The sequence below is a fragment of the Triticum aestivum genome, chromosome 7B, assembly GCF_018294505.1.
Source record: "Triticum aestivum cultivar Chinese Spring chromosome 7B, IWGSC CS RefSeq v2.1, whole genome shotgun sequence".
Classification (NCBI taxonomy): Eukaryota; Viridiplantae; Streptophyta; class Magnoliopsida; order Poales; family Poaceae; genus Triticum; species Triticum aestivum.
The window spans coordinates 591,358,837-591,373,364 of record NC_057813.1 but is presented as its reverse complement, the minus strand read 5'-3'; the positions used below and the strand labels follow the sequence as shown (position 1 = coordinate 591,373,364).

Below are 14,528 nucleotides of genomic sequence, written 5' to 3'. Positions count from 1 at the left end.
AATTCCACGGACAAAAAAGGGTTCTACTATAATCCTTGAAGCGGTGGCCGATCACGAGACTTGGATTTGGCATGCTTTTTTTGGAATTCCTGGATCTTTGAATGACATCAACGTTGTCAACCGGTCACCACTGATGAGTAAGATTGCAAATGGTGAACTGCCACCGGTGCAGTTTGTAGCTAATGGTCGTACATACAACCATGGCTACTATCTTGTGGATGGCATCTACCCAAAGTGGTCAACATTTGTGAAGCCGTTGAAAAAACCGGAAGGTAAGAAATATCTTGATTTCCAAAATGCTCACGCGGCGGCTAGAAAAGATGTGGAAAGAGCTTTTGGGATTTTGCAAGCCCAATTTGCTATTGTGATGGATCAGAAGATGCTTTGGTACATAATGCATGCTTGTGTCATCATGCACAACATGATCATCGAGAATGAGCGTGGCCAAGATGTAGACTACTCTCGGTATGAGCTCTTGGGACATCCCGTGCGAGTGCGGTGGAGGGCTGAAAGGGTGGCCCGTTTTGTTGCCTCCTATCATGCCATTCAACGTCCGGCAGCGCATAATGAACTCAAGAAGGATCTCATTGAGGAGTGGTGGGCTTGGAACGGCTGCCGAAGATCATCATGATTTGTGCGTTTGATGTTGTATTGTTGAACTATTTGTTGTATTTCTCAAAGTACTATTTGTTTGATGAGTTGTAATAAATTGAACTATTCATTTAAACTTGGTTGTGAATGATGTTTGTGATTTAAAAATTATGCCATGTCTTTGTTTTGAAAATGCAACAAATGTGGATGTGCGGCTGCTCGGGCGCGCTGCATTTTGGCGCGGCTGCTGGAGCCAGCGCTGCGTCCCGCGCCAAACCTGGCATTGCGCGCGCCGCAAACCAGATTTTTGCGCGCCGCGCGTTGGGCGCCTGTTGGAGATGCTCTAAGGGATGGGTAAGGGTGCGGTGCGGCTTACCCGTACCCAAACTCGATGAGTGCTCTTGAAGTGGCAATGTTTTCCTCCCTTCTTCGACCACATCCATCTTAAAATGTGATCATAGAGTTATGACCTGGCTTGAGCACCTTGTTTACTTCCTCCACCGTCAAAGGTGATAGCAACGCGACATCGTCGACGACGCATCCTATTCTTAGAGGCTTCTTGTTCTCTGGGTCAACCGTTTAGCAACCAGTATATATCATGATTATCATCACTATATAAATATGATTTTGACACTAACATATATCCAAAACATAAAAAGATGCCAAATGGCCAGCCCATTTAGCTTTTCTTGGACCAGTTCTTCATAGGCCTAAGTCAGGTCAGGTAAGGTCCAAATCACATTTATTGTACTAATTAATCCGGCCAGTAGTATGCTTTGGGCTGAGAGAGAGAGTGAGGGGATGGAGAGAACTCAAACTGGGCTGAGCGTGCGTCCCATCTGGTTCTCTTCTCGAGTATATAAGGAAGCATTTTAGGGTTGGCGTGCAGTCCCTTTCCGATCCACCTCCCTCCCCAGCCGTCTCTCCTCTCCTCCCCTCCTCTCCCTGGTCTGCTTTTGTTTCTGTTCAAAGAAACAAACTCCCAAGCATCTGGCCTTCTCAACCACACCGCGCACCGCCTACACCGGTCGCGGACATCACACCGCGCACCGCCGGCCGCTGCTCTCTCCTCCCCTGCGTTTGGATGCTCTCATCTCCCTGCAGGCAGTCCCGCCGACCGGTGACCGGTGCGCTGATCTGCCGGCGGCCGACAGGTGAGGCTGCGCTGGCCTGCCGGCGGCTTGCAACTCCGGGCGACCTGCTGCTCAGATCCGCTGGCTGCCAACCGCACGCAGTCCCGTCGCGCCGGTGACGGCTACTGCGCCGTGCTGCGCTCCTTGCGTTTGACCTGGGCGGCCGGCGGGAACCTCCTTCCGCTCGCCGGTGGCCGGCCGGCCGCAGGTTGGCCCGCCGCTCTGCTCCGCTCTGAAATTATTACTAGTACCTGCATGCTCTGTTGCTTCCACTAGTAGGAGTTGAGGCATTTTACTGCGCACCCACCATCCACCCGCCTGCTAGCACTAGCAGAGTCAGTACAAGAATAGTAGGAGGAGTGAGAGTGACCGGTGGTGTCACGTCTGACGCGACGTTTTGACCTATTGTCCCTTTTTTTATTTCTTTCTTTTTTGTGTACGTATAAAAACCAAGCAGGTAGTAACATATGTTTCCGTCACGTAGATAAAAAAAACGAGTCGACAGGTGTCAACATGCAGGTGGATGGACCGGCTGCGACTAACCCTAAATTTAACCGCGAGACTGACTCCTCCTCCTTTTCTTTGCTGAGATGAGATGAGAAAAATATCAGATCTGGAGGCTCCTCTTCTCTCGTCCCCTACCCGTGGGTGAGAACCCTAACCATCCACGCCGTCCGGCCGGCTGGCCGGCCGGATCCTTGGTCAGCCGCCGGCACCGGCCGCCGTACGTCCTTGTCCCGCTCCCTTCCTCTGCTGTCAACGTACGCGCCGGCCCTTTCTTCCCCAAGAAAGCATCCATCAATCCATCTATCCTCGCAACTTTGCCATCTCTTTCTCCGGCCGGCCTCGCCTCGCCTCGCCTCGTTGATTATCAAACTTGTATGTTATGTTTGAATCGATCGTTTCAAGGTTTAATTTCCTGTTATCTCCTTGCGTGTATTTCTCTCTTATTTGTTGGTAATTGACCTGACCATATGCTTCTTCATACAGGCTCGCAGGAAATCCATCCTCTCATCTCTGCCCCGCCATGGAGGCGTTTGGCTGATCTGCCGGACGCCAACAGCTGTTCAGATCCGCTGGCCACCAACAGCCGGTATTCTTGCCGGCCGGCCGGCGAGAGTCTCCTGTCCGGTGCACCGCCTCGATCTAGCAGGCAGGCATCTCTGCTGCACTAGGTTTATGGATCCGGTACCTGCCCTGCTCGATCTCTTTCTTGCATGTCAAGACTGTGGACGGACAAGACTGCCTGGCGATGAAAGAAGGATGAGACATCACCTCGCTCGCGGTAGCACTACGCACATCACATGTGGTGGGGGTAATATCATACTTCTACTAGTACAATATATATAAGCAGAGATGAGGTGAAAGGGAGCAGAGCAGAGGTCTCTGCTCTGGATCTACATGCATCTCCAATTCTCCATAGATGCATGCGTTTCATATGCCACTGCCGGGGAAGATCCAATGTGAGGACTGGACTCTGGAATGACTATCAATCGGAGCATGAGTTATATGCCTCAACCAGACACATCCACCCATGATTATATTCAATCCCTAGGTATATATGTCCACCACTATATTCTTTTTCTTGTTATATTGCGGCTGCTGCTAACTAGTCCTAGTATAGAATCTTATGATTATGATTTACCTGGATTAATCAGTCTTTAACTCTTTCTATTACTGTCCTCTCGCACAAGCAAGCCACCTTGCTGTTAACTAGGCTTTCCTTCATGGTGAGCACAAAGGCATGTTAATGATGGGGATGCCGATATATTATTAGTGGGGGTGTTCGCATCTGGATCTAAGATGTTTGACTGAAATTATTGTATTAGTTTAGGATCTGTCCAAACCTTGGGCTCCGTAGTGTGTGTGTGTATGTGTGTGTGGTTGTTTCTTAATAAAAATGCCGCAAGGGGTTCCTGTTGCTCTCTTTTTTATAAAAAATAATAATGTATTGCAACTTCCAATGTTTGGGAGAAATAAATTGAAAAACAAATTATATGGTTAAATTAAAAAGGTTTAGAATCAATATTAAGTTTTTTTACCAAACTCGAACCAAATTTACTCCAGTCACTATACCTTATTGTATCATTTAGAAAAATATACTCCGTGTAGCAATTGAATTATGCTGGCATGTGAAGTTTCGTGTTGATCTATTGTACCCTTTTGTATTCTTAGTTTTTTTTTTGTCACCACTTGTTATATTTGCCTTTGTCTTGTGAAATCATAAGAGGACATGCATACTTTCCCTTAAGAAGATAAGAGATTTACCTTGCGTATTATAATTCTTGCACCAGAAATTTCAATGCTGACTATGTAACGTCTGTTTGCCTTTTTCACAGTAATGAGAAACCATCGACCCCTCGTATATATGGAGTGGAACGGCCGGTGGAGAGTGGACTGTGACTCTCTGAGCACGAGTTATATACCGTGGCCTCCACCTGTCCCAAACGGTGCCTCTCATGTTTGGATGTTTGGATTCAAGATTGGTAATGATAAGAGACATCCATCCATGATTACATTTCTATCTGCACTTGCTTGCAACAAGGGCTTCAATCCCTATGTAATACTCCACAACTCTATTTTCTTGTTGTTCATGTTGTTGCTACTCATCTAGATATATTCTTATTTGTTTGTACCTCCATTTACTAATCCATGGTCGTCCCCCGGCTTGCCTTGTCCCGCTCCCTCTGCTCTCCACGCGCCCTTTCTTCTTACAACTAACCAACCATGCCATGCGCCGCATCTCTTTCTCTTGCCTCTTGTACGTGAATCGGCCAGCTGGCCGTTCCCTCTTGTCTACTAATCTAGATGCTTATTTTTTGGATCTAAATGCAGACAGGAGGGTTAATCCATCCTCTCATCTCCTATGGACCGTGAACTACACCCACAGAGGTGCAACAATTATCCCTAGCCTTACATGTACGTGGTTGATCCGTCAACTACACCCACAAAGGTGCAACAACTATCCCTAGCCTTACATGTATGGTGTCCTCTGTTTTCACCTAATTTTGTAAAAGTGAGTGCATGAGTGCATCCGATAGCTATGTTAGATCCAATTGAAACATCTATTCATGTACCATCCCTTAAGAAAAGAGGTAAATTTGCCACATGTTATATATGTAACTTTGATAATCATCTATCGGATTTACATTGGCTGTTTTATTAAAAGTATATGTTAAATTAAGTAAAAAGAGGTAGGATTGAGATTAACTTTTTTATTTATCAAACCAGAACTAGCAACTAATCCGTGTTATGTTTGTGTGTGACATGTACCTTTGGTTTTTTCTCTGATTATTCTTTTGAGTTTAAACTAACATTGTAATTGTCCTGTACAATTTGTGTTACAGTTGTTATGTCACAAATTCATATATAAAGTTCTTGTAATCATTTATATTGGGCCAAGATAAGGTGCATCGATCCCATGTACAAATGTGCCCTTTCTGCAACGCCGGCAGGGATCCAAATCGAGGAGTGCACTCTAAGCACGAGTTATATGTACCCCAGGACTCTACCTGCCCGAAACGTTGTCTCTCATGTCTGGATTCAATCCATCGTATGAGACAACAAGTTGCGTGTAGAGACATCTGTCAATGGTGTTACGTTCTCATCTATAGCTGCTTGCAATGAGGCCTTCAATCAATCCCTAGGAACTAAAATAGAAAAAAGGTATTTTCTTGTCTATCTCAACGTAAACGAACATAGTCACTACAGTCTTCCGCAAGATTTAGATAATATTGCACTACTATGTATTTGTCGTTGTTGTTGTTGATGCTTCAGTCATCTAGATTTATCCTGATTTTCCTGTGAACTTCTTTTGGTTTAATTGGTTTTTAACAGCAGCTTGAATTCCTTTCATTTCCTTGATCTCTTGTTATTAGAAAAAAAAACAAGTAGAAAAGATGGGTGTAAAGCCATTGTTTCTAGGGAACTTAAATGCAAAGATAATGTGAGAAGATTTTGCTTCTTCTTTCGATGGGTAGAAGCTCATAATCAACTTCAACGACAGGGGTTTGGTGGTGATGTGTCCAAATCCATGCTCTTACACCTGGTTGATGTTAGCTAGGCTTTGTTTTCACCGGTCTCTGCATATGCAATGGTCTGCTGGATTAACATCCTAAATTGGAAAAGGAGATAGGATCAACATATTAACCTTTTCATCAAATTAGGATTGGAAGATGAGCTTAATGTTGTAGATATTTCAAATGTACTGAAATCCCAAAAACAATGTAAAAAAGTCTCATGATGACCTCTTGCACCATTTGTTATAACTGTATATGCCACATACCATTTGTTTTTCCTCTAAATATTTTTTTCTAATGTTGTACTTCCTCTGTCCTAAATTATAGCCTACGGAAAACGTCTTATAATTTGGGATGGAGGTCGTATGTATTATATATTTTTGGTTACAGTTATGTTATTGATTCATATACAAAGTTAATGGTGGTAGCTACACCCCTAAACCATTCACAATTGTCTGTATTTTTTTCAATAGGTTTCATCTCTGACTTCTTGTTGTTTAGTTGTTCATGATACCCCCTCAGTTCCAAATTGTAGTGCATATAAGATCTGTGAGAAGTCAAACACGTATATGTTTTACCCATGTTTCTAGGAAAATCTATTGTCATTTAACACTAATAAATAACTAAAAAAATAAAAACATGAAAGTACATTCCATAATTGCGCATGCCCCCTCTTTGTCATAGGATGAGGCTCTATATCACTTGTATCTTCTTATTGTTGCTTCCTATATATCACTTTGACCAAATAAAAATTTGTACTTATTCATGTTTTTTTAATTATTTGCATGAATTCTATAATGTTGTTGGCTTTTGTTTACATCTCGAAGACTAAACTGAGCTTGCTTGCCTTCATTTTGACTCTAGGAATATGCATCTTGGAGCTTCAATGGCTTCGTCATTTTCTGCCGTACGCTACACCTATGCCGCTTCCTCCACCAGGTTGTTTGCCTGTGGACCATCTTCCTAGTGATGGGTACTACATATTTTGGCTCTCGGCGGTGACGCAGAGAAGAGGGCTTTAGCATGATGGGTGAAAAATACTCCCTCTGTCCCATTATACATTTTTTGTTATAGTTATGTTATTGATTCATATACGAAGTTAATGGTGGTAGCTACACCCCTAAACCATTCACAATTGTCTGTATTTTTTTCAATAGGTTTCATCTCTGACTTCATGTTGTTTAGTTGTTCATGACACTCCCTCAGTTCCAATTTGTAGTGCATATAAGATTTGTGAGAAGTCAAACACGTATATGTTTGACCCATGTTTCTAGGAAAATCTATTGTCATTTAACACTAATAAATAACTAAAAAAATAAAAACATAAAAGTACATTCCATAATTGCGCATGCCCCCTCTTTGTCATAGGATGAGGCTCTATATCACTTGTATCTTCTTATTGTTGCTTCGTATATATAACTTTGACCAAAAAAATATTGTACTTATTCACTTTTTTTTAATTATTTGCATGAATTCTATAATGTTGTTGGCTTTTGTTTACATCTCGAAGACTAAACTGAGCTTGCTTGCCTTCATTTTGACTCTAGGAATATGCATCTTGGAGCTTCATTGGCTTCGTCATTGTCTGTCGTACGCTACACCTATGCCGCTTCCTCCACCAGGTTGTTTGCCTGTGGACCATCTTCGTAGTGATGGGTACTACATATTTTGGCTCTCGGCGATGACGCAGAGAAGAGGGCTTTAGCATGATGGGTGAAAAATACTCCCTTTGTCCCATAATATAAGAATATTTTTGACACTACACTAGTGTCAAAAACGTTCTTATATTATGGAAAGGAGGGAGTACTTTGAAATACCCGCCAAGAAACCCACTGCATGATGGGGAAATACAAGTGAAACTCCTTGGTGAGTATTTCAACTAGGTTACCCTGATTAAGTATACATACATTAGCTTTGTTTTAATCTGGGTGTTGTTTCCCTTGTAGGCCCAGTGGAGTGCAGCAGCCCAAAAAAGGCCCGGTTGAGTGCTGCAGCCCACAAAGGCCCAGCCGAGTCACCTGCCCTCCTCCTCGAGAGAACAACAGCAAAGCAAACCCTCCCCTCTCCTTCCCGTGCTCTCACTCCCCAGCCCCCAACCCTAGCCGCGCCCGCCGCCGCCGCCCCCGCCGCTCCCGTCAATCCAAAACCCGGCCACGAATCATGGACCACCAGCAACTCCCTGCCCCCCTGCCGGCGCCGGCGGTAAGCCTTCTCCCCACGCCTCAAATCATTGCTCAGATTCCTTCAGAAAAATTGTTTCCCCACGCCCCAGCCTTAATTTTCTTGCTCTGTTTCTCGCGTAGGTGAGGGTGATTGGCATCGACGACTTCTTTAAGGCCTTCGACCTTGTGAAAATCACTGGGCTCCCCATCCCCGATGACGCCCCTGAAGTGGTAGGCTTCTTTGTAATTCCTGTGGTGTTTTCTTTTTCGTTCAGATTGGACATGGATTTGATCGGAATCAATCTATCTAGCACTGATTCAAACTGTAGGTGTACGAGAATAATTGCTAGTATAATTACTTCTTAAGCTCTTAATGTGTGGGATGAATCTGTGCTGCTCGAGAATTAGTGCCGCAATGACAGGCCATCTACCATTTTTGCCAAGAAAACAGTCTAGGTACATATGCTGTCAAGAAATATGAGAGATGCAGACTTAGTCATTCTCTTTTAGTTGATACTTTTGTAAGACGGTGCGAGAGGTATGTGCTTGCTTTGCCAATCGTAACTAGTTGTGGGACTTCTTAGTTGTTGGAATGGTTAGCTTGGTTGGATCTTTGCTTGGGTTAATGATTTGATAAAGCTGAATTTCCTGTGGCACCTGGTTCCTCCTGGCCTTTGTGTGATGATTTTTTTTATCAGGGATTCCTGCGTAGTTGTGCAATTTGATTATGAACCCAGTTCTGTTTCTTCAGTACGCTGTTGTTTATTTTCCGGTAAAGTGCTCTGGTTCCTTTTCTTGAGTTGAATTTGGTTTCTTGTCTTTGTCCTGTTTGGATAAAGAAGTTGACACTTTGGTCATATGTTGGGCGGTATTGGTAGGATATTTGTTGCCTGTTCTTAGGCCATAGAGCTGTTCTTGTCTGCAGTTTAACTGCTCTGTCTGTTTGGCGTCCTACACTGCCTGTGTTGTCAGGGATGGAATTGTATGTTTTCTTCTTACTCTGAAATAAGGATCGACTTGAACATCTCCTGGAACCGGAATGGATGTGCTAGCCGGCAGGTTTACGACTAGCTGAAGTTTCTTGATGCAACTAGACTACTGGATGCTGGCAACTCCTCTGAAACTCTTCCTGAAGTTAAATGCTTTTTTTTTCTTGTTTTCTGAAAATGATTGCTCAGCATCCCCCTACCAACTAGGCGTCATCTATTAGAAACTTATTTAGTTACACATTTGAGATGCATTGTCATCTTTTTCTGAAACAGAGGCATAACCTTTGTCTTGAAAGAGAAAAGATTTTGTCTTGAAAGAGAAAAGATTTTGTCTTGAAAGAGAAAAGATTTTGTCTTGAAAGAGAAAAGATTTTGTTACAGACATCCATTATTACATAAGGTTGTTAGTCTCCCAGCATGTTATTACACAAAGATTTGCTTCCGTATTGTTGGAGCTGAAGATGAGTAATAAAGCATAGTATGGCATCAAACCAACTTTTGCTGGCAATTTATCTTGTGAATATCTAGCATTAAGTTAGGACATAGGACAATAGTATGGCTTCTTGCTCTGTTTTTAGCCTGCAAAGAAAGGCCTGCAACTAAATGTGCGGCTGCTCTGTTTTTAGCATATCTTATTCATTCAAATGCAATGTTTTTCCAGGAGGGGACAACATGGGATTTTACCAAAGCAGACTCCACGGGCAACGACCACTGGGACTGGATCAAGCGGCAGTGTTACAATAAGTCAAATGAGCTCAGTAACAACAGAAGAGATATTCTACCACTGCTGAAGAACAAGAGAGCACACCGTAGGGAGATTGCAAGGCTGGGGAGTCAACTTAAAGATCTTGAGCAGGGGCTCAGAGCAAAAATTCTTGATTTTGATCAATTTGTTTTGGGTGGGTTTACTTTCCCAAGTCATTTTGATCATTTCCCTGCCCTCAAGGAGAAGGGGAAGAAGAAAAAGTAAATGACAGTGGCGCTGTTAGTGTTCGAAACAAACATTACTGCCTTGTTGCATTCGTGTGTTGGATGAAACGTAGTGCCTATGTGATATCAGTGGGAGTGGCAATGCCATGTATCTACATTATTATCAAGTACTACTGCTATATATATGCTGTACCAGACTTGTCTGCCATATTTGATTGTCTCTGAGCTTCTCTGTGCCATTTTTATGTGTTGTTTGCCCAACCTTGCTATGGCTTGTTGCTCTACCCTACTAAATTTCTCTTGTTGATTTGCATCTTGGTTCTTCTACCTGGCACTGTGCTGCCTCCTATAAGAAGCTGTTAACAGAAGCAAGTTTTCTCTTTTATACTTTGATGATTATGATGATTGTCCTTGTAGTGATTATTTCAGCTCCATGTAACCTTGTTGACTTCTATCCATCCCGCATATTAACTACAGCAATTCTTTTTGTTGACAGATTTGTCCACGTTACCTGCCTTCATTCTGGAGCTACAAAGATAGTTTTTAAATCGTTAGCACCACATAAAAACATTCCCCCTAGAGTAGCTGTTAATATGAATAACAGAAACTCTGTTATAGCCATTTCTGTACATTCAATGTACTCTACGGATAGAGGAATACATAAAGTTGAACATAATAAAATGAGAAATTGAAAGATTTCGTTGAAATTGTTCGTTTGCACATGTAAAGGAATGGTATGCTGCATCTAAACGTGTCATGAAATTCGCCAAAAACTTGCTTCCCTTATCACTAGATTTGTCCACAAGATTTATCCTCAGAAACAAAGTAAAGCCCATGTCTAGATGCTTCAACTCAAACCCCAAAACGAATGGCAATGCTCATTCTCAACAGATGATCATGAAACTCAGGGGCTCCAGAAGCTTGCAGACACTTAGTCCATCTTGCTATCAATGACACCCAACATTGAAATCATAGCCTTGCTTCTGAAATGAAATTCACTTGCCTGATCGGCATTCACAAAAGATGACACCTGTGAAGCAAGTTCCTCTGCTTCTTCCCAGGATAGATGGTCTCTACCCACCATGGCAGCTTCTTCAACAGCTACTTGCTACTCAGTGATCTGGCCAAATTTCACAAGGTAGCCATGTTACAGTTCAGTCAGTGATGTTATCTCAAGTTCTACCTCCGCCAACTTCCCTAGAGCTGTGTCAACAGAACCACATACCCAAGAAACTGAACCAGAGGCTGAATGGTATGAGACAAACGATCTAATAATTTCCGGAAGAAAAACTTCAGTCATTCGCTCAATCATTTTGGAGCTTGAGTGCAAAATGGCCTGAAACGTATAAGCACATTGTCCAGGTCGATGCTTCAGATAATCAGCGTTTATTTCACCTAATTTTATCCCCATCACTTCATGCGCTTCATTAACCAATCCAGAAAGTAGTGTACATTTTTCGATCTGCTGATCAAACAATTGCAAGCTCATTCCAGCATCAGCTTGAAGATCACCTTCGTCTGTCCTAAACTTAGTTATCCCAACAGCTTTGCTTTAGTTGAGAGTCCGGACATTCTGACCCGAATCCCACTGTATAACTGACTCACAATGATCCCAAGAAGAGATAGAACCTTGCTTGTTTTCTCTTGTACATCCTGCTAAGCTGCAGTTTTGACCTCCAAATTATGTGCCACCGAATAAGGAACGGTATCCTCATCATTCTTTTGTGATGACAATTGATTTAAGAGAATTCATTCATCAATTCAGAACATTCCCTCGTAATTCTATCCGCACATGCAACATAAATTTCCATTTGATTTAAGAGATCCCGATATGTTTTCTACACTATATTACTACCTTAGCAATGACTTGTGCAGCCTGCCTTTTCGCAAGAGCAAGCATGTCTTGTGATATGTACAAACTGGTTTCAGATAGCAAGTGCATCTAAAGCAGAGGACCTCCCAGCATGCAACTCAGTAATTAGTTCAGACAGAGACCTCCCTGTCCAACTCATACCAGTGTTCTCAGGTACAATTGCAAGGGTGACCACAAACTTGAGTACTTGACAGCAACAGTTTGCTGGCCAGTATCACCATTCTTCATCAACTTGACATCAATGTGATGTTGCCAATCTTCATGATGATGACCTTCCTTGACTGTCTGGAACTTCCAAAAAAGAGCAGTAGAATGATTGATACCTTAGTTAAATGAAGCTCGCAGCCTGTATAGCACTGCAAGATTGATATTGCCAACAGATATGATTACTACTGTATAAACTTGAGGCATAAACAAATAGTATGAAATCGCACAACATACATGGTGAGCATAAATATTAGGGCAGCACAACAATCAACAAGTAGCTAAACGAGAAACTGCGGGGATGGTAATACAAGATAACAAGAGCACATAATTATTGCTACTTGGTTCCTCCTGACTATATGAGTGCTCTGGTGGCGAAATCCAACACTCATTGTATTACTGACTCACAGGGATCCCAAGAACAGATAAAACCTTGCTTGTTTTCTCTTCTACACGCTCCTAAGCTGGAGTTTTGACCTCCAAATTATCTGCAGAGAATAAGGAACATTCCCTCATAATTCTTTTGTGATGACAACTGATTTAGGAGACTTTATCAATTCAGACATTCCCTCATAATTCTTTCCAGACATGCAACGTAACTTTCCATTTGATTTAAGATATCTCAGTATCTTTGCTGTACTAGATTACTACCTAAGCAATCTTGTGATATGTACTGGTTACAGATAGCAAATGCCCCTAAAGCAGAGGAACTCCCATCATGCAACTCAGTAATTAGTTCAGAGACCTCCTTGTCCAACTCACAGCAGTGCTCTCTAGTTGGCTCAGGTACAACTGCAAGGATGACCCCTGATACAAGGACTCAAGGCCTCATCCTTGCTGTCGTGTTTGCTTCATCAACTGTTGATGTTTCTGGCTCTGCTAATTCATGAGAAGTGCAGGATTTTTCCGCAACTGAAGTAGCTTCAGCAAGGATTGACTTTGCTGATGTTTCATTATGTAAAAGCACTGGACCTCTGTTTGTCGGCGTGATAAAATATCACAGACTTAACCTCATACTCCTCTAGAGTAGTACTTTCTGCATTGTCTAAATATTGACAAGCTTTTCCCTTTATCAAAGCAATATGTTGGTAATCTATGTGAAGAACCACATCACCATTGTTGAAGTCCATAATGATATTGTCTAAATGCCTATCTCCAAGGCCCAGGCTCATGGCCGCTAGACTGCTAGAGAAAGCTGTGCTGGTAATGGTATACTATCTTGTAAAGGAAGAGAAAGATTTCTTTCAGTGCTGGTATTATTTTTCCAGAGAACCTAACACTAGGACAGGGAACGTGAGGTACGGAGTTGTGAACGTTACCAGTACTAACTGAAGAAAACCGTGCCTGTGCCACCTGACGACGTTTTTGCCATGACTTGTACACATTGTATATGCTGCTTACATTTTCTACCCACTGGATGAGCGCAGCTCATCCACTAATTGATGAAGAAAATTAAATTGTATAGCAATATTTCGACTTCTGAGTGCCAGAAGATGAATTGAAGAAGCTATTAATCGCCCCCAGAAGCTGCATGATGCGAGAATTAAGCCGTAGAAGGTGAAAATATACTTCTGTCCGTCTGATCCTTGCAACCCGAGCTTCTTAGGTCTTGTCTTTGTAGAAAGAATTGTAAGTGTTTTGCAGAAAGAATTGTAAGTTTTTTGCAGAAAGAAGTTACTACACCCGTACCATAATTTCCTCTGAACCAAGTATATCTGCTTCTCAAAACCAGGCACTGGAATGTCAGAGGTTGACAAAGTTGCTAGCTGTGGAGCAATTTCACTTGACAATATGCATGACTTTCTTTGCTTAGTGACTAAAGAAGCTGCAATTGAATCAAAAGGCCGCCAAAATCGTATATGCACCGTAAGGCTTGTGATTACAGATCTCAGCTGAGCATTACATATTTACATTCTCATGAGATGTGGACGCTAGACGACATTCCAAAGCTACAACAATTGGAGTGATAATAGCAGAATGTTCTGCAGCATTGATCTTCTTCTTTTCAGATTGCGGTCAGTGTAGAATTTGCAGCTTCCTTTCAAGTATATTGGTTCTCCTTCACAGGCATCGCTATCAACTAATGTAGGTACTACCTCTGTCCTGGTTTATAGGTCCCCTTTGTAGTTTGTGCCAAATTTTGACTAAAGATTTAACTAACAAAATGTTAATGCATGTCAAGAAAAATTATCTCATTGGATTCGTATTTGAACATAGTTTTCAAAAATATAATGTTTGATGACATGCATGAACATTTTGTTAGTTTAACCTATGGTCAAAATTTGGCACGAAATACAATGGGGACCAATAAACCCGGACGGGGGTAGTATAGAATAAGGAGAAAGTTTCCCTTAGCTTCACCAACTGTTTCCTTGCTATCTTGTCTGGGTGGGAACTCAAGCGGCGGTATAATCTCCTGCCATGGTGTTTCCTTGAGCTCCTCTCCATCTAAAAAGAGGCTAAAACCCATATTCCCATGCGATTTGTGTCTGCCAAATAAATAGGGAGTGAAGCATTCATCTTAACAGCAGCATCCATCCAGATCAAACATTTCCTGCTATGGGAAGCCACAAGTCAATAACACAGGAACAACAGGTTACATGGAGCTGAAATTAATCACTACAAGG

The 14,528-nt window shown here is 42.4% G+C and overlaps 1 protein-coding gene across 7 annotated transcripts; it reads left to right on the top strand.

Moving 5' to 3' along the window:
* Window positions 1–1,481: 1,481 nt before the first annotated feature.
* On the top strand, window positions 1,482–10,049 carry LOC123156739 (uncharacterized). 7 transcript variants are annotated; one of them, XR_006478367.1, is made up of 10 exons: window positions 1,482–1,932; window positions 2,715–3,279; window positions 4,064–4,284; window positions 4,560–4,677; window positions 5,072–5,390; window positions 6,608–6,773; window positions 7,291–7,609; window positions 7,690–7,945; window positions 8,047–8,136; window positions 9,556–10,049. XR_006478367.1 is itself a non-coding variant. In XM_044574912.1 (3 exons), the coding sequence occupies exons 1-3, from the start codon at window positions 7,904–7,906 to the stop codon at window positions 9,862–9,864; spliced, it is 441 nt and encodes a 146-aa protein (XP_044430847.1). In that variant the 5' UTR covers window positions 7,691–7,903; the 3' UTR covers window positions 9,865–10,049. The 7 variants fall into 7 exon arrangements, 1 of the variants encoding a protein (XP_044430847.1); XR_006478368.1 differs by lacking the exon at window positions 1,482–1,932 and adding an exon at window positions 1,957–2,603 and having other exon boundaries at window positions 4,064–4,210; XR_006478366.1 differs by lacking the exon at window positions 1,482–1,932 and adding an exon at window positions 1,958–2,633.
* The last annotated feature ends 4,479 nt before the right edge of the window (window positions 10,050–14,528 follow it).